Source organism: Dermacentor andersoni, chromosome 8 (assembly GCF_023375885.2).
Source record: "Dermacentor andersoni chromosome 8, qqDerAnde1_hic_scaffold, whole genome shotgun sequence".
Classification (NCBI taxonomy): domain Eukaryota; kingdom Metazoa; phylum Arthropoda; class Arachnida; order Ixodida; family Ixodidae; genus Dermacentor; species Dermacentor andersoni.
The window spans coordinates 134,273,214-134,300,192 of NC_092821.1; the positions used below are offsets into that span (position 1 = coordinate 134,273,214).

General features: G+C 45.6%; 1 protein-coding gene and 1 long non-coding RNA gene across 2 annotated transcripts; both read left to right on the forward strand.

Annotated features, from left to right (window-relative positions):
- The first annotated feature begins 755 nt into the window (after positions 1-755).
- On the forward strand, positions 756-4,402 carry LOC126525739 (uncharacterized). Its single transcript, XM_050173663.3, has 2 exons — positions 756-910; positions 3,614-4,402. The coding sequence occupies exons 1-2, from the start codon at positions 799-801 to the stop codon at positions 4,309-4,311; spliced, it is 810 nt and encodes a 269-aa protein (XP_050029620.1). The 5' UTR covers positions 756-798; the 3' UTR covers positions 4,312-4,402.
- Positions 4,403-15,603: 11,201 nt separating this feature from the next.
- LOC126525755 (uncharacterized) lies at positions 15,604-18,843 on the forward strand. Its single transcript, XR_011889948.1, has 2 exons — positions 15,604-16,123; positions 18,489-18,843. It is a non-coding gene; the product is annotated as an uncharacterized lncRNA (long non-coding RNA).
- Positions 18,844-26,979: the final 8,136 nt, after the last annotated feature.

Below are 26,979 nucleotides of genomic sequence, written 5' to 3' on the forward strand. Positions count from 1 at the left end.
CATCTTGCTCGGTGCCATGGCTAGTTTTCATCTCGCTGATTTTATGCTGTGGTCATTTTCTACGGCTTTCTCAATTTTTTCGAAATTATAACTGAGAATATGGCTTAATTTATACTTTGTTCATCAGCTTTGCTACTTCAGCGAATTTAATTTGATCGCTAGCTCTCCCTCACTCTATATGGGTCCTCAAAGCACCCGTGTTGAGGCGGAAATAAAAGGCACGTATTCATTAATAATACCCTCAGTGCTTGACCAATAAAGAAGTTCTATCTAGTAATATTGGGATTAAACTTAATGCTGAAATTGAAGTAGCAAGAGCAACCTCATTGCGACAGTTTCTTGGAAGTTACGCTGCTGACGTCACTGCTTTGGGGAGTATGCTGTGAGGCAAGTGCAAGCGTCAGTAAAGAAAACTAACTTTTACGGCATTCTTATCGTTCTATATCAATCACTGACTAGGGAAAAGCCTCTTCGACAAGCCCTGTCCCCGTTGTCAGCGTCAAGCAAGCAAGGTCGCTCGCATGCAAAAAACAGTATGAGCACACTTTCAGACGACGTTCCGTCTTGTCCATGGCTGTGTCTATAAATAAATAAAGCAAAAAGAAGGGTTCTACTGTGCAAGACAATAGAAGTTTGTGACATCAATTCGTGGAGCTTTCATAAGAGCCATTTTTTTTTTCAAGCATGCCACGTAGCCTAACCTTCCCGAAGACAGGCGGTCAGCAGTGCAAACTTGGTATATAAGGAGTACCTGTCTTCTACGTCTTCACAAGGCTTCTACAGTCCAAGACCGTGACCATGGCCCGTCTCTTTGTTGCCTGCGTGCTCGCCGCGTCCGTGGCCTGCGGGGCCTCCTACCAGCAGAGCGTGCAGTGGGGCGGTGGACCGATGGGTGGAGGCTTTGGTTCAAGTGAGTTTGTTGTGCAATTTCTATATAGTGAGAATGCGTGATCTAAGACTTGAAGCATTTTATGCGTACGATTCCCGTCACACATTGCCTTAACAGCTATAGTTTTACTGCGGAGGTGTTTAAACCGTAGAGACCGTCGCACAACTAAATTTGATGAGGAGTGGCGCTAAAGAGAGAGAGTAAGCTGGTATGTAACGCGGGCATTTATGAACAAAAATTTGCGAACATTTAGACGCTTGGAAAATGTGCAGTGAGACATAGGCTTTGTTAAATGGAATTGAATGCCGATCGCTGAATAGTGTGAATTGAATGTATTGACATGTAAAAAGCGGAAAAGATTGGTGTAGTTTGCACGCATCTAAGCCAGAATAGTTATACGAGATGAGAATTGCTAAACATATCTGCAAATCTTTCAGGATGACCGTCTTTACAGTAGAAATACCTTGTAGACAGCAAAATTGATCAGCATCGCAGTTATCTGGGAAGTCATCAATGCCTTCTTCGTCAGCACTGAGAACATATGCAATGCCTAGTAATGTTTGCATGGGACCATGCTATAACGCACGCAATGTAATAAGCATTCGTATATACGTATTGTAAACTGACACATCAGGATAGTTTGCTTTTACACACGTACAATACCGGCATTTAACAAAAGGGCAATAGCTGTATCCTGGAAAATAACTGTGTTTTGAATTTACTACATGAGGTTTCGTTTATCCCGACATTATTTTGCAAGTTTTATAATCCTTGATATCATAAAGCAATGTCCCGCTTCCAACTTACAGGTAGAATTGCCACGCTCTCGTAAATTATAAAGTTTGTTTAAATTATCCGAGTGTTTGCATATAGAGAGTTACTCTTCTATTCCTGCGATCCCCGTGTTATCGATGTACTTGAATAACCTTATTCAACTTCATATGAAAAAAAAAAAAGCTCCGTAGCTAGCTGAACTTTCCTTTAAATTCATCTGCGCTTCCTGCCATGCCCAGCTTTACGCTATTTACATTGTAGAGAGTTTCTTCTTAGGACCTCCGTGTCATCAAAGAATGTCTGACAGTTCCGAGTTCAATTATCTGGGGATATCTTTCTGCCTAAGAAGGCCCTATAGGAATATCCGCTCCCTCCCACCTCTCCCTCCGAATAAGTTCCTAGATTATATTATGAATTGGCAGCCCCGGAGCAAAATGAGTTACTTATCAGGAAGAGAACCCCTCAGCAGTTCCAATCCCGATTACCCAAAAAGATTACCTGAAGCAAATTACCACTGTGCCCCGAAACAAATTAGCGAAGTTACTGACGTCCTTCTGCAAGAGCGGTCATTGGAAGCGTAGATAAGCTGCCATGTACGTCAAATTAGGCCCAGCTAACTTTACGGTCGTTGGAAGAAGGCTCAATAAAGGTGTAATGTGCGTTAGTGAATTCAGCCTAAAGCCCAGGTTGAAATCCGAGCAACGCAAGTAGTCGTATAAATTTATATTCCTAACTGAACGCAGACACGTTCACTGTATGCGCGCTTAGTGAACAAAATGTCTTTACTTGTCGCAGAGGGACCCTAATAGAGCGCAGCTGGTGGTGCACTTTAATGCTAATTGAGTTAGAAAATTGGGAAGCAGGCGCCATTTATTGTCCACATTAAAATTAACAAAAGAAATAGTTTTTAGGTGTCGGAACCTAGATATGATTTTGAGAAACGCCGTCGTGGTGGACTCCGGATTACTCTTATCTCCTGGAGTGGTCAAAATAATTCTGAGGTACGCGAGCGTTTTTTGAATTTTAGAACTATTTCAGCCCGTTCAACCCGGAACTTCGTGTTTAGCAGAGCAACGCCTTAGTCACTAATTCACCACGACAAGTATATGTAGTGAGCACTGTCACACTTGTTACTGTTGCGCACTTTAGTTGCTAGAGTAATAGTGCATAATACCAAAGTCGAAGCAAAACATGCTGTATAGCGCTTGTGCTTGTTGGCTAAGCGAAAACTTGGTGCTCTAAGAACAAATTTAGCGACGATATAGCAGTAAATGCCAAAGCATTCACTGGCCTTTATTTAATGCGTTAGCATACGTGATTACAACGGCGTTCACCACATTAGAAAGTGTTGTTAAGGAGAGTTACTTTTGTGAATCATATTATGAGAAGCCAACAAATAGACACCAATAACCGCATAGGGGAAATTACTTGCACTTAATAATTGAATTAAGGAAATGATATTTTAATGGAAATGAAAGTGGTTGAAAAACAAGTCGCCTCAGGTGGGATACGAGCCCACGACTTCGCCCTACGCGTGCAATGCTCTTACCAAATGAGCTACCGCGACGCTGTTTTCACGTCCACTTTCTGGGGCAGTTACGTTTCACTACTAGAACTAACTCGGGGAGTGGTAGCCAGCGCCACTGCTCAAAAAGCCTGTGTGATTTGTGGTGACCACTCCCATTTCCGTAATTTAATGAATAGCTACAAGTAATTTTTTCTATTCCCCTATGCTTCCTTGGTGTCGTTGCATCGCTTCTTAGGACACACACACACACACACACACACACACACACACAGACACACAACTATATATATATATGTACGCATGACTAGCTGCCCAGACTGCCCACAGATGCACATGCACTTTTTTCCTCCGATAATCCTGATGCTAACACAATTATGAAATGTAAAAAAGGCTTGATGAGCTCCCCATGAACATATTTACAGGCAGCGGTGGCAGCCTCGGCGGGGGGCTCGGCGGCGGCCTCGGCGGCAGCCTAGGCGGCTTCGGCGGTTCCGGCGGAATGGGCAGTTCTGGCTCCGGCAGTGGCGGCTTCGGTTCCAGCTTCGGCGGTTCCGGCGGAATGGGCAGTTCTGGCTCCGGCAGTGGCGGCTTCGGTTCCAGCTTTGGAGGTGCCGGCGGCGGCCTCAGCTCACAGGGTTATGGAAGCGGTGGATACATTGGGTCCCAGGCAGGACCTTCTTACAGTGGATTAGGAGGTGGTTCAGGCAGTGGAAGCGGTCTCGGCGGACTCGGCGGCGGTCTCAGCGGACTCGGTGGCGGTCTCAGCGGACTCGGCGGTGGACTCGGTGGTGGACTCGGCAGTGGACTCGGCAGTGGACTCGGCAGTGGACGCGGCAGTGGACTCGGCGGCGGACTTGGTGGAGGACTCGGCAGTAGACTCGGCGGCGGACTGGGCGGTGGACTCGGCAGTGGACTCGGCGGTGGACTCGGCGGTTCCGGCTACGGCAGTGGCGGCTATGGTTCTGGCTCTGGCTACGGTTCCGGTTCTGGCCTCAGCTCACAAGGTTTCGGAAGCGGTGGATTCTTTGGGTCGAATGGAGGACCTTCTTACAGCGGATTTGGAGGGGGTTCCGGCAGCTTCGGTGGCCAGAGACAGCAACTGATGCAACAGCGTCTGTGAACACCATGAAGAGCAAGGAAAAGAGAAACCGTGGGGAGATGCTGGCTGCAGTATAATAAAACAACTTCGGTCTCAGACCGAGAGAAATGCAGTGGAGGCGTTTTTTGCTCTAGTTCTTCCAATCAGAAGACACGTGGCTTATTTTACTTGTGCGTAGAACTAAACCCGAAAATTGCACAAACGACTTATGCCTTATGACTTATGCCAAACGGCCTTGCTGCCGTGCACAGAAAGTTGCTGTGGTAAAATTTAATGTCCGGCCTCGAAGAAAAGGACCATATTCTACAAAGCACACAAAGAAGAGCAGCACAATTATATTTAATTTGATATATATATATATATATATATTAATGAAAGTGACGAAAGGAAACCAATGGGTTCGGCTTTATTAGTGAAATCATCATAAGAAGCCAACCAACAATGACAGGAAGGACAGCATAAGGGAAATTATGTGTAGTTCTAGTAGAAGTACTGAAATGACAATGTAATTGTTATGAATTTGGCTGAACAAAGCAGCTGCGCGCAGGTTGTACACGAACCCGCGTCTTGGCATTACGTGTGCGATGCTCTTACCAATTGAGCTACTGCAGAGCCGCTGTACCATTCCCTTTAGTGGATATTTCATATCTGAAATTGTATTGAAGCGCAAATAAGGTGTGGACACAGAAATGAAGTAGATAGGATGGCAAGGGCCGTCCTGTCTGCTATATATCTATATATATGAGAGAAGACGGACCTTACTTCCTTTCTGGGACCACGCCTTATATATATATATATATATATATATATATATATATATATATATATATATATATGTTCACGTTGTGCGGAACTGCGACTGTGAATGGTACCCCCTATAGGTGGCGGGAATTCGGCCTTTAGAAAGTCTCGTTTGCGCCAGGTCCAGCAGAGCTTTAGAATGCACGTGCCACGTCTGGAAAGCGTGGGTGTCCCTTCTAGGTTGATGGCAGCCGATGAAGGTTCATACCCGCCGTGGTTGCTCAGTGGCTATGGTGTTGGGCTGCTGAGCACGAGGTCGCGGGATCAAATCCCGGCCTCGGCGGCCGCATTTCGATGGGGGCGAAATGCGAAAACACCCGTGTACTTAGATTTAGGTGCACGTAAAGAACCCCAGGTGGTCGAAATTTCCGGAGTCTCCCACTTTCTGATTATGAGGCACGGCGTGCCTCATAATCAGAAAGTGGTTTTGGCACGTTAAACCCCATAATTTAAATTTTTTTATGAAGGTTCACGTTTAAAGAAGCACAAGATGACACCCGCGGCAACCATGCAGAAAAAGTGGCGACCAGAAAGGCTGTGCCGATGCCATATATACACGCAGTTTCGGGCGAACTGAATAAAATCGGACGTAAGCATGGGTTGCTTTCAAAGCCCTATGTATACTTTAGAGGTTATGCTCTCTAGCACGTGATTAAAGCAAATAGAAAAACGCCGAACATGTATGTGGGAAAAGATGTGTAAAGCCTACTGTGACTTGCGCTACTAAGGTTGTTTACAAGATTCTGCAAAGCTGTGGTAAAGTTTACATTTGCCAAACAGCATGAGGTTTAGGCGACCGACTAAGAAAGCACTCATCGTGTTTAAAGGCTGTGTAGTGTAGTATTCATATACCTGCGCACAATAAAGATTACTATTGCACCCTGACTTTGACAATGCAACGATTGTGATCAAATCTTATGACAGACTGGTCAGGCACATTATTGAGGGTGGCCAGATATGCGCACAGTGAGTTACGTGCATTGTCCCGTAATTATTGCTGACGGAATAGAAAACACGTTAATAAAGGGAAACTCAGACATCCGCCCGTTCTGCTGCAAAGGAAACCAATACGGTTTCCTCGAAAGGAAAGCCTCAGAGTTGAAGAAAAATTCGTCCTGGTCCGGGACTTGAACCCGGGACCACCGCCTTTCCGGGGCAGCCGCTCTACCATCTGAGATAACCAGGCGGCTAGCAGATGGCAGGGCGAAGTCGAACTTGTCGACAACACGAAGGAATTAAAGGCAAGTGTTTGACGTAGTAGTTCTGCGGAAACCCGCAAGGTGGAGAGAATGAATTAATAAAGGGAAAATCAGACATGCACCCGTTCGTAGCAATTGCTATTTTCCCTCTGATTTTCCCTTTATTAATTAATTCTCTCCACCTTGCGGGTTTCCGCAGAACTACTACGTCAAACACTTGCCTTTAATTCCTTCGTGTTGTCGACAAGTTCGATTTATTTTATTCGATTAGCGACCTTCTAAACGTTTTAAACAATTCATTAAACAAAAACCTGGATACCTTACGATTGGAAAGTAGCTAAAGTAATCCCGATACCTAAAAAGCAAGGAGTAGGTTATAAGATAGAAAATATCAGACCTATTGCTGTTACTTCTAATATGGTCAAGCTCATAGAGAGGGTATTACATTGCAGAATCACTATCTGGATGACGGATAATTTAATATTAGGTCAAAATCAAATAGGCTTCAGAGCTGATTGCTCAATATTGCGTGCCCCTGCTGATTAAGAAAGCCGCATCCAGCTTTCTCGGAAAAGAAGACAATATTCTGCTTTATTGACATTAGGTATAGCTAAAGCTTACAACAGCGTTTAACATTCAATGTTACTGGATTTTCAACAGAATTTTGGATTGTCTGTCGTATTTCGCAGATTATGTTATTGTGTGGTTGGCAGAATTAAAAAAAAATTTGAATATGGGGTTTTACGTGCCAAAACCACTTTCTGATTATGAGGCACGCCGTAGTGGAGGACTCCGGAAATTTCGACCGCCTGGGGTTCTTTAACGTGCACCTAAATCTAAGTACACGGGTGTTTTCACAGGCAGAATTTTTGCTATCCAGAGGATTTTATTGCTTCAAGAACGGATGTTCCTCGTGTAAATTTAGACAGACTCGCGGTGTTCCCCAAGGAGCAGTCCTGTCCCCAATATTATTAAATATAGCAATGAGCTCCATCCCCACTTGTCACGGCGTGCAAGTTTATATGTATGCAGATGAAATTATATTCTTGACGGCTGAAAGTGACGTTTGCACTCTATAGCAAAAATTACAAAGATACATGAGTATGATAGAGATATGGCTTGAGACAATCTGCGTGTCAATAAATGTAAGCACAAGCTCAGACTTAGTGTTCCCGGTCACGGATACGATTTCAATTTCTATAGCTTATAAACAAGAACGCATTCCACAGGTTGAGACGAAAATGGGAATTATATATAATAGAAAACTCAACTGAAGTCTACACAGTTTATATGTATGCAGATGAAATTATATTCTTGACGGCTGAAAGTGACGTTTGCACTCTATAGCAAAAATTACAAAGATACATGAGTATGATAGAGATATGGCTTGAGACAATCTGCGTGTCAATAAATGTAAGCACAAGCTCAGACTTAGTGTTCCCGGTCACGGATACGATTTCAATTTCTATAGCTTATAAACAAGAACGCATTCCACAGGTTGAGACGAAAATGGGAATTATATATAATAGAAAACTCAACTGAAGTCTACACATAGCAAGTGTAGCGTGTAAGGCAGAACGTGCATTAGGTGTTCTGCGCAGACTGAGTAACCGACAATTAGCACACCGTAGGGATTCACTGCTAATCATATATAAAATGTATATTTGCCCCACATTGGAATTCGCGTGTGTATTGCTCTCAGGCAGCCCTTCTTATAAAACGAAGCCAATGGTTTTTTTGGATCGTGAGGCCCTGCGCCGGTGTCTGGGACTCCCCATGTTTGTGGCCATTAATGTTATCTATCAATAAGTGCGCCTACCAACATTTCCCTGCAGGTTTCGCATCTCAAGAATTTAAGCATTTCTAAAATTTTACACTTGCCGCTTAGACGATCTGAATACGCCTTTATTATTATTCCAAATTCCTTCTTTCTTGCTCATTGGCCTCGTTTTTGCACTCCGCAGATTGTATTTGCACAAAAACAATTAGATAGTCTGAATGTGAACATTTGAGAGATAATTCCATCAACTGAACCAAATCAGAATATTAAGATAGGATTTGATGACATTTTTAAACGCCACTTTTAAAATAACGTGTTGCAAGATTGCCTTGCGCACGTACAAACAAATAACATAATAGCAACAGACGCTTCAGTGAACAATGAAAAGGCGGGCGTAGGATTGGATTGGATTGGAGAAACTTTATTTATGCCTGCAGTTGGGCGCTCGCGCGCCCCGACGAGGGCCTACGTCATCCTCGAAGTTGCCGTAGGCATTTTTTCGCTTCCGCTTAGCTGGTCATTCTCCTTCAGACCGCCAGATTTCACTCGCGTTTTTGAAGCCGAGCTTTTAGCAATGATTTTAGCGCTTCCGATACTCTATTCAAACGCAATAAGTGAGGTTATTATAACAGGTTCCCTTTCGATCTGTACTTCGCTTACAGCTTCATCGAATTCGCCAACCCTAAAAACGTTTCTAACATTAGTTCCTCCACAGTTAAATTCTCTGAAACTATTATGGATACCATAGGGACTGTGGATTACGTTCAAACGAAATGGCGGGCTCACTACCGCGAGCACCCCTGAGTGGACCTACAATGCCGGTTCTTCCACTAGTGGCGCACATAACAGCAATTAGATATCGAAAATATTCAATTCATAGAGATGTCAACGAAACAATAATAACATGGACAGAATTTCAGCACCTGCAATTTTTGTGGACAATCCAGTGGTGTCCATAAAGACAATCGGAAGTAGTGATCATGAGATTACGGTGCCGTGTCCCTCCATTACACCTGTATTTACAAAGGAATGGTCCGACGCTATCGCCACTGTGTCCATACTGCCAAGAAACAGAATCCCTAGATCACCATTTTTTTGTTACGTCGGTGATACAAATTGTTAAGAAACACACATCTATAAATTCCGCTTGCTCAATTAGGCTTAACGTTGTCAACAGAAATAATACTATCTTTCGATGGGTCAGATATAGAGGACAGCCACAGGGACTTGTTTGATGCCGTTTGCGGTTACAAACATTCAACTAAGCGAACAACTTGTTGAACGTTTTTTCGTAATTTGTTTATTTTTTAACGTTTTTCTTTCTCTTTCTTTAATCGAATATGGAACACTTCAAAATAATAGGTAATTTCTTCAGCACGCAATTCTTGGCTAATCCCCCAGTGTGGGTATGAGGAATAATATGAGGTCATCATCATCATCATCATCATCATCATCATCATCATATGCTGGCTTCAATGGGGAGGTGCTGCGTACTTATTGTGAGGAAGGAGCTTCGCAGGGCATGCCACCGCGACTCTACCAGCATGCAGCCTGGTGATGACACGTGGGCGCCAGCTACGCCTGCGAGCTCCACCCAGTTTATCTCCCTCTCGCAGCCCCGTGATCCCGGGACTTTTTCTTGGGCAAACAGCGTCGACGCGGATAAGTGCCCCAGCATGTACCAGCGAGTCAGAAACTAGAATGGCTTGGATCAAACTTTAATGCTGGACAACGACTTATTTTATCTCGGCAGAAGCCCTCGCGTCTGGTTTCGGACCCACGAGGATGATATCAACAGCTGGGACACGTTCAAGCTGCAGCTTCGCAATCTTTTCGTCAACGCGTTTGGTCGACAGCTTGCTGCCAAGAAACAACTGGCGGTACGTATCTAGACGTCCACTGAGCCTTGTTGCACACACAGGTAGTGCCCGCTCTGTGTCTACAAGCTGACCAGAAGGTGTCCGAGGCTTACAAGATCACCCACATCTTGAAGGGTATCGCAGAGTACGCGTTCTACCTGCTCGTCTTCACCAAAATGACCACGGTTGACAGTGTAATCAGAATGCCGTCGTCTAGAACAAGCGGAATGCCGATGCATCTCGTCTCGTTTCGAGCTTAGAAGTATGGTTGTTTGGGCTAATTAGTTTCATGCAGCAAGCACTGGAAGACACGGACAAGAGCAAGACAACAAGTATCAGCGCTCGTTTTTGTTGTCTCGCTCTTGTCCATATTTTCAAGCGCTATGACCCCCATTGCTCATTACGAGCGTCTGCCGGATACCGATGCAACGTCGTCCTGTGAGGCAACTCCTTGTCAACCATCCAAATCAAACGATATGGCGCACAGCGTCCGCCGAGAACTCGAGGCCGCCTATCCGCCTTCGTATAAACCTACGGTATCCGTGACCTCGACGCCGGTTACTTCCTTGATCCAGGCCGTTGTTCGCCAGGAATTTGCGAACCTTGGCCTCCTCCCTACTGTCTGCGTCATGAACACTCCTGACGCCAGCCTAGTCTCCGCGGACAGGCCTCGTCGCGGGCCGTGCGCCTTGCATCGTACCAGAAGCCCATTGGAAGGGAAAACAGACGACGACAAGCCTATCTGCTTCCGCCACAGCCGCACTGGACACATTGCTCGCTGTTGCCTCAGCCAATGGCCCTCTTAGTCTCATAGCCCATTGTCCACTTATTTTTGCCCCTCCCGTAATAGAAACCGTTATCCGCCCCACACCTCTGCCCCCTGCAAGACTCTCAGCTAGAAGCTTTTCCAATGGATGCTACATGTCCTCAGCGAAGCACTCGGACGCCGACAAATTCTGGCAGCCACGAATTTCGCAGCATGATCGCCTATGACCTTCCACCTGAGCACAATGACGCCTTCAAGCGTATTTGTGAGTGGTGTGGAGATATTTACGACTTTGGCAATCGGCCTTTTGGCGAGACGTCCGTTGTCGCGCATCGCATACACGCATGCAATGCCAGCCCTGTTGACCGGCGCCCCTATCGCGTGTCTGCGTCTGAGCGAAGCGTCATCCGCAGCTAGTCAACAAGATGCTTGCGGAGGACATTATCGAGCCATCCTCCAGTCTTTGGACGTTGCCTCTTGTTTTGGTTAAGCAGGATGGTTCGTGGCGCTTTTGTGTGGACTATCGTCACCTCAACAACATTACGAAGAAACACGCTAGCCCATGCCCGCGAATGAATGGTGCTCTTGATTGTCTGAATGGTGCCGCTTACTTTTCTTCAACAGACCTTCAATCTTGATATTGGCACGCTGCGGTGGACCCAATTGACCGAGTGAAAACGGCTTTTGTAACTACTGATATGCTTTACCAGTTTAAGGCCATACCTTTCGATCTGTGTAATGCCCCAGCCACATTCGAGTGAATGATGAGCTCTGTGCTTTAAGGATTCAAATGGTATGGATGCTTGTGTTATTTAGACGACGTGATTGTGATTTCGCCTACATTTGATACACAGCTAGAACGTCTCTCATTGATTCGTGACGTGTTCCGCCGTGCCGGACTTCAGCTGAATTTATCGAAGTTTCGTTTTGGCCGTCGCCTCATTGTGATTTTTGGCCATAACGCGGACGCTGCCGGCGTACAACCGGAGTCAGAAAAAATTCGAGCCGTCAAAGACTTCCCTGTGCCCAAGTCTGCCAAATATCGTCGCGGCTTTGTGGGTGTCTGCTCCTATTTCACCGCTTCGTGAAGAATTTTGCAGTCCTTGTGAAACCACTCATAGATCTGTTTAATGTAGACGCCCTTCTTACCAGGGGTCCTGCACAAGCCGCGGATTTCTCCGAGTTAACCACATTAGTCACAACGTCTCCTTTTTTGGCCCACTTCAACCCACCAGCTCAAATCAATGTCCACACTGACGCGAGTGATACCGCATAAACGCTGTCTTGGCCCAACCTGAACGGGGAACGAAATGCGCCATCGCTTATGCCATCAGGCTGCTCTCCGCATGGGAGCGCAAGTATTTAATTACAGAACGTGAGTGCCTTGCTTTTGTAAGGGCAGCTGCTTAATTTCACCCTTATCTATGACGGCAAATCAGAAAGTCATTTGCCCCTATTTTGATTAGCCAAAATAAGGTACATACAAGTACTTACAAATATACTTACCATTGTACGTACCTTGCACTATTTTCCCACATAATTTCCACCCCGGCTCAGACATTTATGCCATCGCAGCACTAAATCTGAGATGTCCTTGTGGTAGAATTCGTCCGGCTGACTGGGGAACAACCGTCGGACTGAAGGCTTGGCTTTATCGTTGCACCTGAATCGCTGCCCGCCTCCTCGCACTTCTCAAAGCGAGATACCTTTCCCCATACGTGGGCTTACGGTGGATTTCGACGGGCGTTGGCTACCTTGCTCTACAGAAAACGAATCATACTTTGTTGCTAGTTCGCCGTGGATGTGTGAAACACAACCGCCATCTTCAGTAACTGATAGCAGCGCCGTGCCACGGAGTTAGCTGCAGATAAGATCGGGCCGGTGCGAAAGGGTCCACCGCGGGGAATGGATACCCTGGCTGCGCATTTGCAGCCAGTCTTTCCTCGTGGTGCTTTTTATTGCTCCCCGCCTTCCCACTCTCCCGCTTTTGTCCCCTCGTCTTAGAAACCACGCTTGCAGACGTCAGGCGACAGCACTCATCCTCTTTGAAGTCTCTCCCTTTACATCCAGCCGCACCGACAACAGCCGCACGTGACGTCATTCTACTAACCCGTTAAAAATAACATGCCGAGTATGACGAGGCCACCTTTGACTAAGATAGGTCCCCCTATCGAAACGTTGGTCAGTCATTCTGCTGCACATTATCCCTGTTTATAACATGTATACCAAAGTGTGCTACTCCATCTGTCAGCCCCATTCTTGATTTTGGATTTCCAAGAGTAAAGAAACATTGGGGAAAGCGGCAGGATTCCCCGTGTTCCTTCCCCGTCATGCCTCCCGATATAATCAACTCCAAGAATTTTCAATGACATTTAGGAATATCTACTAGACTGGTTGAGAGCGAACGCCCACAGACAGACTGACAGGCACACACTGTGCAGTTGTGTCATAGCAGTGGCCGCAATCATTTTACAGACTGCCACACGGTGCTGATTGACTCGAGACAAGCGGTGCGAAACTTCGCCAAAGGCCAAATCTGCAGGGAGGCCGAAAGCTTACTGCGCGTGGCCAAACTACAAGACAGGAAAGTAACACTCAAGTGGCTCCCGGCGCACGCGGGCGACGCGGGCGTCGCGTCGGAACGCAATGAGAACCACAATGACACGGCACACGCAGCGGCGCGAGCGCTAACCAACCACGCCCCGGCGACAGACCGCCTGACGTGGTTTAGGAACCAAGGACCGCATGACGGACTACAACAAAATCACGAAGGCTTACCGTCTGGCTCGCAGGCTTGCAGGACCCGCACACCCGAGGCTGAGTCGAGCGGAGGCGGTACTACTGACACCGCTCCAGACGGGATCGCTACCGAGCCCGGGACTGATGCATCACATGTACCCCGAGACATACCCGGCCGATAAGTGCAGAGTCTGCCGGAGGGAGACGGCATGTTACACGCACATCTTGTGGGAATACATAAAAATCCAGAAGAAGCAAGATCAAGAATGATCCCGCCGCGGCTCGAGGCAGCCGCAAAGAGCTACGACCAAGACCAACAGCTCTTGGCCATCCCGCCAGTCCTCGGGGCGCTCGAAAGGCAGAGACCCAGCGAGCTGGCAACGGTGAGCGGAGACTAGCGCCGAGTAACGGCAACCTAGTGGATGCGTAGGCCCTTTCGGGGCACGTGAGCGCTCAACTGCAGGCACAAATACAGTTTGCTCCAATCGAATCCCTGAACGGAGAGGCATCGCAGGTGGTGCGAAAGCTCCGAATTTTGGAAAGGACAAAGTATATGATATAGAAACAAGCACTGAGCCCTTCGAGATTAAAATAAAATGAATTCTGGAGGTTTCCGAACAAGAACCACGTTGAGATTACGAGACACGCTGCATTGAGGGGCTGCGGATTTAGTTTGGCCACAAGGGCTTTCTTTTTATACTGCCCCTAATGCGCGGAACACTAGCATTTTTGCATTCAGGCGCCATTGGAGTACGGCCGTTTTCGCCAGGAGCTAACCCGTAACCTCGTCCTCAACAGCCTTCTGCCATCGCCACTGGTCGCCGTCAAAAATGGTTTCATACGTTTAGACTCGGTTAAAAATTGATTTTTCTTGCGCGAAATATGTGACAGTATGAGGGGATTTTAGTTTACAGCCCCTTCCTTGCAATAACGTGCAGGTGCACAAGAATACGCCTTCGTTATCGGTAGTTTTTTTTGTTTTGTTCTGTTTACGTTTGTTACGTGTGTTGGTTGTTCAGACTTCACTGAAAAAAAAAATATGAGCCGCTATCTTCGCGATTATCTTATTCTATTGTATTTCTAGAGCAATCCTTCAAGTTGCTTTTGCATATCTCTACAATCATCGTACTAACCCGCCACGAGTAGCTTTTCAAGGGCACAAAGCAGAAAAATAGGTTCAGCTGGATTAGTAAGTAACACTTTTTCAACACCAAGAAAGCTAGGTGGTGACGCCTACTTGAAGTTTCCAAATCAGCTCGGCGTGATTTCATGAATTTTAGCGGCATCTGCTCGGGGTTTTGCTAATTTTATCGACATAGCAACAGCTGTCCTAGTCGTCCTCACAACCGCAGTAACAAAGTATCCACGGCGCATGCGCTACCCACGCGTGGAGCGTTATAAGGCGTCCAGCATGGTGGCATCTAGGGACGTGCCAGGCATACGGCTGTGCAAACGAAAGACTGGACTACAGCACTCAAATACGAGAAAATACATTGAAATCGATGATGTCACAGTAATGTACCGGTTCATGTTCTCGGCAGGAAATTTAAACGTCTTAGCGCTAAGCTTGCAAAAATTGAGTTTCCATACATTACTTTATCCAACCGATTTATTGTTTCGCAATAGTGTAGCTCTAAACCTCAGTGCTTGCTGTATCGCTGGGCTTGCCGCTCTATATCGGTATCAAGGACATCACGCTGCACCAAATTGCCCCATATATATATATATATATATATATATATATATATATATATATAGAGAGAGAGAGAGAGAGAGAGAGAGAGAGAAAGAGAGAGAGAGAGAGAAATAGAAGGCAGGGAGGTTAACCAGACGCACGTCCGGTTGGCGACCTTGCACTGGGGGAAGGAGGTGCGGAGAGGAGAGAGAGAGAGCACAGTTTCGCGCACAGTTGAAGGTTCGCACCGAGTCTACACACGGTTCCCAAGACCTGTCGACTTCAAGTATTTCAAGAGCGCTTTCGTGGCTTTCTGTGCCATCGACGCGTACGGCCAAGGTCCAAGGATCTTCATTGCCGAAAATGGTCAAAAGCCCAGCCATTTCAGTGCTGTCCGGAGAACTCCGCGCTCGACGTCGTATTGGGGACAGACACATAGGAAATTGTTGTGCTATAAGCTAAAAAACATAAAGCGACTCGCGTCAGAGGCCCGGTTTAGCATCGAGCGTAGAACGCTGAAAATTCTGCGCGTGCGGAAGACGAAGAAGAGACTTCGCTGCATTATTATTTCTTGTCCATCAATCAATCACACAGGGCGAGCTTCTAGCTCAGGGTTTGTCAATGAAACGAATTCGTGTTCTGTCGCCGTTGCAGAATGCATGCAGCCTCTGCAAAATAAAACGCCTTTGTCCGGGGCCACCTTTAGTAAAACGACAAAGCGTGTTCCGAACGACTTTGTTGACGTACAATTGAAACAATCGGTCGGGCAGCTTTTCTCACTGCAGCGTCGGCATTTTGTGTCAACCTTGCCGATGACAGGCAACCAGCACTCACATCTCTGGTGTATAAAAAGCGTAATAAGTCTACATGCAGTCATTGAGCACTTCGAAGCAGGAACCATGGCCGGTCTTCTGTTAGTCTCTGTGTTCGCGATTTCAGTGGCCTGCGTGGCCTCCTACCAGCAGAACGTAATGTGGGGTCGTGGCCTCAGTGGCAGCGGTCTCTCAGGTTTTGGTGAGTATAGCTTTTGAGGTCCTGCTTTTTAATGTGTTTAAACGAAATATCAAATGCAATATTTTCTTGCCTTTACGGACATTGCTTGTTTTGCTGCCAATAAGCGTTCCGCAAATATCTATGAACACGTCTAACCAGCCTCGGAATCAGGAGTTTCTTAGCGTTCAAAAAAAAAAAGAAAAAAAAAAGAAAAAACATCCCTGGGGAGGATAATTTTGCGGACTGGTTGCACATAGAAAATTTCTAAGAAGATATACCGCATAGAAATGATTTCTCGAAATCTGGATATGAATGATGTAACAATTTTAATGATTATTATGATGATGATCATATATTTATCGGCGCAAGGGCCAGGTATGACCAAAGAGCGCCATGCAAGTGCTGCTGAGTTGTCGATGAAAAAAAAAAAAAAGAACTGGGCAAAGATTTTTTGCTTGTGTGTTTTTATTTGCGCGTCTGTGGTCCGAGCTGCGCTCCCTCCACGTGGGCACCAAAATAGGCCGGTCCTGAACGCTGGATGTCAAAACGTAACTAAACTGAGCAAGAAGATGGACTGCATTTTGCGGGTTCAGTTATGCCTGACGTAATTTCAAAAATGCAGTAAAAAGGATGCGCGGTATCCAACGCGGCTGTGCTGGCGCTGAAACATCACCCCCCTTCGTGGAAATTTTCGATATGCTCGCCTTCCTCATCACACCTGGGGGTGGGGGAGGGGGTTACAAAAGACCTATGGGCCCAGGGTTCCAGATGACCTAGCTACGCCACTGCATTATTGTCAATTTATTGGCTTTGAAGTACCTCGGAAAAGTCATTCCGAGGGCGGAGAATTCTTTGCGGACGCCCTATGCATCGAGATATCATGACGAGCTTCTTCATTGGTTGCCCTATATGAGCTGGCACAGCAACAGTGTTTAATAGCGGAAAAAATTTTCCTTCTCGCTTTTTTTTTTCAGTAATCCGAGCCGCGCCGCGCCCCCGTTATCGACACGACCGAGCGGTCGTGAACGGTGGATGACAAAGAGCGGCATTAAATCAGGCGAGAGGAATCACTACGTTGTGCACGCCTACGTTTGATGTAATTTTATATATCCAGTAAAAAAAGGGACCATTGTGTGCTTTCATTCGGAAAGACCACTTGATACGCAGAAGCTGTAAAGCAATATGAAATCAATGTCGAGTAACGGTTAAGAAATCTTCGATTTATTGCTTCACAATAGAAATTTTTTATATAGATTTCCAGAACAAAAAAGCCCACTGTGCGCTGGGAAAGGGCGATGAGTAGCAGCGTAGCTCATAACTGAACATACCCCCCCCCCCCCATATTTATATATATATATATATATATATATATATATGTATATAAACGCGATCAATGTCACATGTGTAGGATGCGGAAATCGTGCAGCAGAAAACATCAAGATAGAATTGTGAACAAGAAGAAATTACAAGACTAATAGCAACTACCCAAATAACGCGAGAGTTGTAAACCGCGTAAAAACGGCTTTTTACGTCATCTAACTAACAGACTACAGATTTTAGCCAATATCTAGACTGTCTGTAAGGCGGGAAGTAACGTAGTAAACAGTTTCCTCCAGGCAAACATTTACGACTACCCATCGGGACCAAGTGTATTAGAAGCTTCACGCAAAATCGTAGGAATCGCGGCACAGTCACTTGTCTCACAACTGAACTTCATGATGGCAACAATTACAAATTAATAGAGAAGCATCAATAAATTCTAGGACAGAAGGTCGGGAAGCGTGTTTATAAATATTTTCAGATTGTTGATAGTCAGATGCTTTGCAGTGTGATTACCTACGCACTGCTTTGTAAATGGTACTGCTCGGCGGCATTAAAAAAGGAAGGTTCATGTCCTGCAATACAAAGCACGCTAAGACATTTGGGCGCCTTAAGTTAAGCAAAACGATGTGTGGGTGACTGTGATCGGTCCCGCAAATTAGTTAGTTTCCCGCCAGCAAACGAACAGTTCACAATATTTACGGGGAAAGTCAATTCAACCATCTACGATAGCACGTTCAAATAAAGCGGCTCTTATTCTGTACTGAGGAGGTAACCAATGAACTCAGCAGCACCTGAGCATGCGCTGTTGTGTACAGTCTTTGCCCGGACTGCGAACTTCGCTAGGTTCATAGGTTTGGAGAAGTGCCTTTGTTTCATGCCTAGTGCAGGAAGTTCTAAACACAGCCTTTTCTGGGCTATGTTTGCTATGATCGCTACAGTGGATGCTGTTGTACGCAATGTTAAAAAAAATCAATGCTAACGAGAGTTCCACGATAGGAAGCTAACAGCGCGTTTACTATGTCCAGTGAAGGTGGTAATAACGTCTTCACCCTTACGTTTACAGGCAGTGGTCAACCCGTAGGCTACGGAAACAGTGGCTACGAAAGTGGCTATGGCTTTGCCGGAGGCCTGGGCGGACTGAGCGTGTACGGAAGCGGAGATGGAGGCGACGGTGGAAATTTCGAATTCAGCCCCCTCCCCCATACTCACCAGCCAGGCTGCCCCCATTTTCAAGGTGGATACGGCGGTGGTATCGGCAGTGGCTTCGGTAACGGATTGCTTGGCCCCCAACACCTGCAGCTACAACAACAGCGGTTTGGTTGGTAAAAAGAGAGGCGAACTAGAAAACACCGCTGCGGAGAAGAATGCTTTTGTACAATAAACACGTCCAGCCATTCGCTAATGTCGGAAAGAAACTAGTCAGTTTTTAACTATTTGTGTGGTTTTATCCTGAAGCCCTGATGGTCGACCACTGATCGATAGATGGTGACGATGGGAACTGAGAATTCAGCAGGAAGACTTCGCTGCCGCTAGGCTCTCTAAGGCTCAGAGGGCTGATATCGAAAAATTTGAGTCTCTTGACAAAATGAAGGCCTTTCTTGAACTGCTATAGTGCCTGATAAGCCTAATAAGCCGCACAGCAGATATATGAAGCTTAACAAATCAAGTACTCTATTTTCTAGCAGCTACGCGCAGTTATTCTGAATACAGAAAAAAATGTTGACATTTAATTTAAAGAAAAATTAGGGAGCTCAAGAAACAACCTTATAGATGCAAGAATGGAAAGAACAGGGGTAAAGACAGGGAGATTGCCAGTGTATTCACCAGGTAATGGGGTAAAGCGAATAAAGGGTGATAGAAGGACAGACTATGAAAAAGAAAGAAAGAAAGGAAAAAATACGCACATGTGGAAATCCAAGTTCAGGAAAGCTTATGTGAAGAGAGTATTTAAATACGGTGCATCTAACACTGACGCATACGTTTATAAATATATTCACAGCATGCAACGTGTAATATTATGCAATATTTTTTACGCACTGCGCAGATCAAAACTTCTATACTCATGGAGTATTCCTTATGATGCATTATACGGTCCACAAGATGTTCCTAAATGCGAGCCACCGTTTATGCGGGTGCACACCGTCAGACATCCTCGGAGTGATGTCGCAAGGAGAAAACAATGTTTGATATCCGTCAAAAGAAAAATGATGAGGAGAGGTGACTTTATATATAGATATCAGTCATATCATAAGAAGCCAACAAACACTGACACCAAGACCAACATAGGGGAAATTACTTGTGCTTAATAAATGAAATAAGGAAACGATAAATTATTGGAAATTAAAGTGGACGCAAAAACAACTTGCCACAGGTGGGAACTGAACCCACATCCTTCGGAAGCCAACATGCGAAGCCGCATCCGAAGCCAGCTTCGGATGCGAACGATATATATATATATATATATATATATATATATATATATATATATATATATATATATATATATATATATATATACATATATGGTGCTGCCGGCAGCTGCCCCTTCTCCCGGTGTTCCTAATGGGCAGAGAGATTTTCCTCGGTTGTTTGTATGTTTTCTGACAGGAAGAGGGAGGTCGTAGACATATACAAAGAAAGCTTGATTTGCTCCCGTGGCGGTCACTTTCTCGTGTGGCGTCCCAGTGTTCGCATTAGGTAGGGACGTCCTCGTGGCTGGGGACATACTCCTCTTTCCAGTCGTTGGGGTCCCACAAAGACCGAGCAAATGACCAGGAGCGCGCTTGCCCTTATTTTAGCGGCAGGTATCCGGCGGAAGCTCTATCCTGCCTCCTAAAACCACGGCAGACGCATTTCAACAAGCGCTGATGATCAGGCGAGTTGGTATGGCATTCAAAAACTGGCACAGCGCCACATATTTATTTATTTATTTATTTATTTCATACTGCAGACCTAGAACAGGTCCAAGCAGGGTGGTTAAACACAACAATATTACAATGCATTATTCAATCAAGTAGGGTGGTAAGACAAAACAGTAGTACAATGAGTCAATCAATTGAAACAGGCAACGACGAGTTATTCCAGTCTGTTATAGTTCGGGGAAAAAATAATAGACTTGAATACATCCGTCCGTGCAAAATAATGTGTTAGTGAATTCGGATGATAGTGTCGAGTAAGCCTAGACGTTGTACTGGACAGATACAATGCAGCATTAATTGATAAGTCTCCATTAATAAGCATGGAAAGAAATCGAATTCTTGAGTGTTGCCTTCGCTGCTCAAGGACTTCGATGCCATTATCATGCAATATTTGTGAGGAGGAATCATAGCGAGAGAATTTAGCATATATGAATCGTACGGCTCTTTTCTGTACCCTTTGGAGACATCTAATATTTTGTTTAGCAAACGGGTCCCAAACAACACATGCATATTCAAGTTTCGATCTAATTAATTAATAATAAGCAAGCAGCTTTACGTTAAGTGGCGAATTTCTAAGTTTATGTCGCAAAAAATATGATTTATACAAGGCTGAAGAACAGATATTATCAATGTGTAAATTCCATGATAAGTTGTCAGTAATTGTGACGCCCAAATACTTATATTTTGTTTCTTCCTGCAAAGGCAAGGAACTTAACGCGTAACTAAAGGTTAGTGGAGCTTTCTGACGACTGAAGCGAAGAAAGACCGTCTTTTCAGCGTGAAGCCACATTCCCCACGTTTTGCACCAATCAATAATGGCAGCTAGAGAAGCATTTCAATCAGTTTGATCATTGGTTGAAGTGATTTCTCTAAAAAGCACACAGTCGTCCGCAAACAACCTAATTTGCACGCTGGGATGGATTGAAGTAGTAATATCATTTATATAGAGTAAAAAGAGCAGTGGCCTTAGGATACTTCCTTGAAGAACTCCCGAGGTGACCGGAAGACAGCCAGACTGTTGCGTATTAATTTCCACGAACTGGCGGCGATTTGTTAGGTAGTTTGTTATCCATGCGATTAATATTTCAGGGAGCTCAAGATGTCTAAGTTTTAGTGTTAATTTGTCATGTGGAACTGCATCAAAGCTTTTGCTAAAATCAAGAAATACAGCATCAATTTGACCATCTTTATCGAGGCATGAGGCGAGTGAATGAATTACGGTGACAAGCTGTGTAACTGTTGAATAGCCTTTTCTAAATCCGTGTTGAAAATTAGACAGTATTGAATGTTTATCTAGACATTCGTTAATCTAATTGGCAACAATATGTTCAATTAGTTTGCAACATGAGGATGTCAATGATATTGGCCGGTAATTTTCTAACAATGAACAGTCGCCCTTCTTGAATACGGGTACAACTCTGGCTACCCTCCAGTCATCCGGTAATTTTCCAGCAAGCAACGAAGCATGAAATATAATAAGAAGGAACCTTGCAATAGTTTCAGCATAACGTTTCAAAAAAATGTTCGGAAGGTTGTCAGGACCGCAGGAAGATTTAGTTTTTAAGTTAACTAGCATCGAAACTAAGCCAGGGTATGAAATAAAATTAGCTTCAGATGGGTGAAACGTTTTGTCTTTAGATGAACTAATGCCAGAATTAGAAAATACACTATGGAAATAATAATTGAAGTGACTCGCAATTTCCCTGTGATCGGTAATGATTGAACCATCGATGCATATTTGTGCTACTGGCTTCTTTTTTTTTTGCTCAAGTAATTCTAGAACTTTTCGGGCTGTTGAACAATAAAGTTTGGTAGTACTATATTGAAATATTGTTCCTTCGAGGTGCGTACTGCACGCGCAAGGTTTTGTTTCATTTCTTTAACTCGGTCAGGTTGTAATCGTGTTTCCTTTAACCTTTTTATCTTGCGGGTCATCTGGATAATATCACGTGTCATCCACGGTGTTTGTTTGCGGACTAGTTTGTATTTATCAGGCACAAATTTATCAATAGAGAACTTACACATGTTTTAAAAACGGTGCCAGAGTATTGTCACATCACTGTCGTTAAAGTCGGTGAGACAGGTTTCCATATGTTCTATTATGGCTGCATCATTTGCGAGTGAGTAGTCCTTGAAGGAACGCTTCACAGGTTTTTCAGATGGGGTGGAAGAGACTATGGATATATCGATACTGACAAGTAGATGGTCACATATACCTTCTACAACTGCAACGGTATATTCAGTTAACATTCTGGGCAAAAATACCAGATCAAGCAAAGATTGGCAAGGTCCTTGCACACGTGTTGGCTCCTGAACGACTTGAATTAGGTCATGCGTTAGCATTATGTTAAGCATGCTGTTTAAATGTTTATTGTTGCGTGAAAATGCTTGCAAACGCTCCCAAATGACGTCAGGTAAGTTCAGGTCACCCACAAGTAACAATTGGTGTGACTGGAATTGGGACATGCTTTCTTCTAGCTTGACTAGATATTCAGGTGATGCATCGGGAGGTCTGTAAATTGCGTACAAAAGGAATTTGTGTCCCCAGCACGTGATTTTTATGCATAAGCATTCGAGACTTTTACCGTCTTCCAGTAGAACAGCTTCTATATGGTGTTTAATAAGGACTGCAACACCGCCTCCGCTAGAATTCCTATCGTTGCGGAATACTTGATATCACCGGTTGTAACCGGTGGTGACACCTTCAGCCGCGGTCTCATTTCGCCAAGGTTGTGAGAAGCCTAATAGCTGCCAAGACACTGTTTCTGCATTGCAGCAGCCATTGCCAAAAATGCTGCAATGCGCCAACATGTCGCCCCCACGTATCCTTAGCACACCATATGAGTAGAGGATGTGTTCTGTAAGAGTCCACGTTGAATGGAAGAAACAAGCCGAGCCGGCCATGTGAAAGAACAGAGCGTTCCGTTCCTTCATCTGGCCTGCTCGACTTGTGTCTTCCTTTATTTTTCTTCCTGTTTCTTCTTGTTCTTCTTGTTTCTTCTTCCGGCCAGATGAAAGGGCAGAGTGCTCTGTTCTTTCATCTGGCCGGCTCGGCTTGTTTCTTCCTTTATTTTTCTTTCTGTTCTTCCTGTTTCTTCTTCCGGCCAGATGAAAGGGCTGAGCGCTCTGTTCTTTCATCTGGCCGGCTCGGATAGTTTCTTGCTTTGTATGTTGCGCTGTACCAGTTTTAGTTTTCAACAAGGCCGTCTGTGGCTGGACAAAGGGAGCCCAGAGACCACGCCCTTAACTTTTGTGTTGGGCGCCCTTTCGAGACGGGAACCACGACGAGTAGCAGGGCACGATGCCAGAGTACATGTCTGCCCCTGAAAAGAACCGGTGGGTCTCTGGTGGCACAGGGAGCTACGTATAGCTCTCGGACGTCAGCGGCCGATACTCAGTCGTCATACAATGCAGAAGCCCAAATATAAAAAAATACAAAAAATGTACCAATCATGGAATGTCATGCGAGAACCTATTACTTGCAGAGAGAGGTCGCAAACTGTGTACTCAGCAGAGCTCCAGGTTTATTCTATCGAGGAACAAAGATATTTATTGCGATAGCAATTATACGGACTTATGGCCATGAGCACCATTGTGCTATCACGGTGCCGGCAATTGACTTTTTCCTTCCTCCATGGTGCTTACGTACTGCGCAAGAGGTGCAGTGCGTTAGGCTGCAAAAAAGAAAAAAAATACGAGGACGCGAAGTGAACTCACCGTCAAGCTCCGCACAGCCTACTCTGCAACAGCGCAAGGGCAGCGTTCCGCCTCCCACTTCTGGCGTGAGCGCTGTGCGCGCAAGCACTAGCGTTCCTGTCGAGCAAGGTGCACGTTTGGGTCACTTGGTTTGACTTCATTAGACGAACTGCGGGAACGTAAAACTTGGGCACCAGAGAAGAGTAGGAGGAGGAAAGAGAAAAGAAGAAGGCAGGGAGGTTAACCAGAATAACGTCCGGTTGGCTACCCTACACCGGGCGAATGGGAAAGGGGAAAGCAAAGATCACAGGGAGAGAGAGAAGGGAAGGGAAGAAGGAAATTGCGGCAAGTTCGCTGACGCGTGTGGTTTTACAGTAATTGCCTTAATAGTCACAGGTGGTCGCACAAACCCGTCGTCCTTAACACAAAAGCGCCTTCACCGCTTTATGGGCCGACGGGCGATGGGGGCGGTGTTACAGCAGCACCTGCACAGAAAGCGGCCGATTGTCCAGTTTTTGGAAAGCTTTGGCAAGTTCTTGTCTCTCTAGGGCATATCTTGGACAGTGGCACAGCAGGTGGTCGATGTTTTCTTCGGTGCCACAGACCTCGCATGCTGCACTGTCAGTCACTCCAATTAATGTACAGTATGCCTTTGTGAAGGCAACTCCTAACCAAAGGCGACAGAGAAGGGTAGCTTCACGTCGGGGAAGTCCGAGTGGAGGCCGGAGCTGCAGGGAGGGGTTTAGTCGATGTAGTCATGTAAGTCGTAAGTTTGGCGAGTGCCACTCAGTCACTGTGAGGCTGCGTGCCAGGTGTCGAAGCTGCCTTGCAGCGTCAGTCCTCGAAAGCGGAATTGGAACGCTGTGCTCTTCTTGATGAGCTGTGCGGGCAGCGTTAGGGACCAACATGGTGCTACCTTTAAACTGGTCTAACTTTTCTTCAAAGCGGATGCTTTCTTTTGATTCACGGAAACAAATGAAAATATGCGTGTAACAACGGGAAAGAAAAAGTAAACGTAGCAAGAACATGAAAAAATAAATGAGAACGATATGAACGAATATCTAGACTAAAGCCACGGAATGTTATCACGCTACAATTATCAACTGTCAACGTATTTGTGTAGATTCTTACCGCGAATTACATAAAAAGCAGCCGCTTCAAAACGAATAAACTCATTGAAAGTCAGCGCCGTATTTGCTCCTTCTCAATTCTTTGGTCTCCAAGCTTTACTTTGGCGCTGTTAGTCCAATTCCTGCTGACAAGTTGTGTGCATACCACACGGTGGTACACGCAGTGGTCCGAGCTGAAAGAGAGCACAACAAATCCGCAACGACTGATGATTTTCCTTCGGTTGCATCATCTGCACCCCTGTCTTGTGACACCTGCAACCCCGGTGGCGGCGCTTCTCATTTCGGCAAGATTGTGAGAAGCCTAATAGCGGCCAGTACGCTGTTTCTGCATTGCAGCAGCCATTGCCCAAAATGCTGCAATGCTCCAACATGTCGCCCCCGCGTATTCTTAGCACACCATCTAAGCAGAGGAGGTGTTCTCTAAGAGTCCACGTTGAATAAAGGGAAAAATGAGACATCCACCCAACTGTAGCAACTGCTACAAAGGAAACCCATGCGGGTTCCTCGAAAGAAAGGCCTCGCAGTTGAAGAAAAATGTGTCGTGGTTCGGGACTCGAACCCAGAACCACTGCCTTTCTAGGGCAGCCGCTCTGCCACTTGAGCTAACCAGGCGGCTACCAGATGGCAGGGCGAAGTCGAACTTGTCAACAATCCGAAGAAAAGGCAAGGGTTTGACGTAATAGTTCTGCGGAAACCCGCAAGGTGGAGAGAAGTAATTAATAAAGGCGAAAATCTGACATTCACCCAGAAGTCCACCTTGTGGACAAGTCTATTTCGCCTGCTGTTGAAGTTCTCATGGGCTGTGACGCCTGGCTGCTGTGGACGCGCAGCCTAGGCCAGTCAATCAGAACTTCAGCAGCGGACGAAATGGACATGTCCACAAGGTGGACTCTTACAGAATACCTTCCCAGCTGTCGCTATCGTCCACCCTGCCATTTCTTTGCTGGATTAGTGAGCGTGTGAGCGTCGTCTCACATGTCAGTAAGCACCCGGAAACGGAAGTCGTCAGCCCCCCTCCCCCCCAAAAAAAGTTTTACGGTGAGAGCATAGCCTAAGCTAGAGGCGACTGATGCGCTATATTAATATTTGGTGACAGCGCAACGGCACTTGATATTTTTCTTGGTCGTATAGTATAATATAGTCAGAGCCATCACTTCCTCCTGGCCCGCAGACGGTGCTGCGAGCTGAATGCACAGCCACTGCTAAGTGAGGTTCTGGGGTTTTACGTACTAAAACCACAATACGATTATGAGGCACGCCGTAGTGTTGGGAATCCGAATCAATTCATTATAGCGGGAGACTGCGCTTCATTAACATGCGCCAAATGCTCGGTGCACGAGCGTTCTTGCATTTCGCGTTCATTAAAATGGGGCCGCCGCGGCCGGATTTCGGTGCTGCGTCGTCGCGCTTAGGCGCAACTCCATAGCTACTACGCCACCATGGCGGACACCGCCATTGCTGTTGCCCTCTAGGCGCAATGGCTAAAGAACGGCGTACGAAAAGCGCAGCTCAATAAATTTCACAACAGGTGTTCTTACGCACTGCTCGTATGATTTTTTTATTCAAATGGGATAATAGAAGCCTTGTTTCTATCACTCTGCGGCTGTAGTTTATTTGTAACACTGCAATTCATCGGCCGGTTGTTCGCGATAACAGCTCCCTTGAACATATTTTTTTTTATGTGGCGAATACGAGCCCAGCGGCCACATAGTTAACAAATCGTCATGCTCACTCACAGCTGAACCTGAAGTATTTTACTAATAGCCTCTCTTTTTCTTTTTGTAGGTACTGTTTCTAAATTTTTGTTCAA

Excerpts from the sequence above, each read along its gene's own strand:
- LOC126525739 (XM_050173663.3), top strand. The coding sequence starts at position 799 with ATGGCCCGTCTCTTTGTTGCCTGCGTGCTCGCCGCGTCCGTGGCCTGC. Across the intron at positions 911-3,613 it reads GGGTGGAGGCTTTGGTTCAA|GCAGCGGTGGCAGCCTCGGC; the intron begins GTGAGTTTGTTG and ends ACATATTTACAG.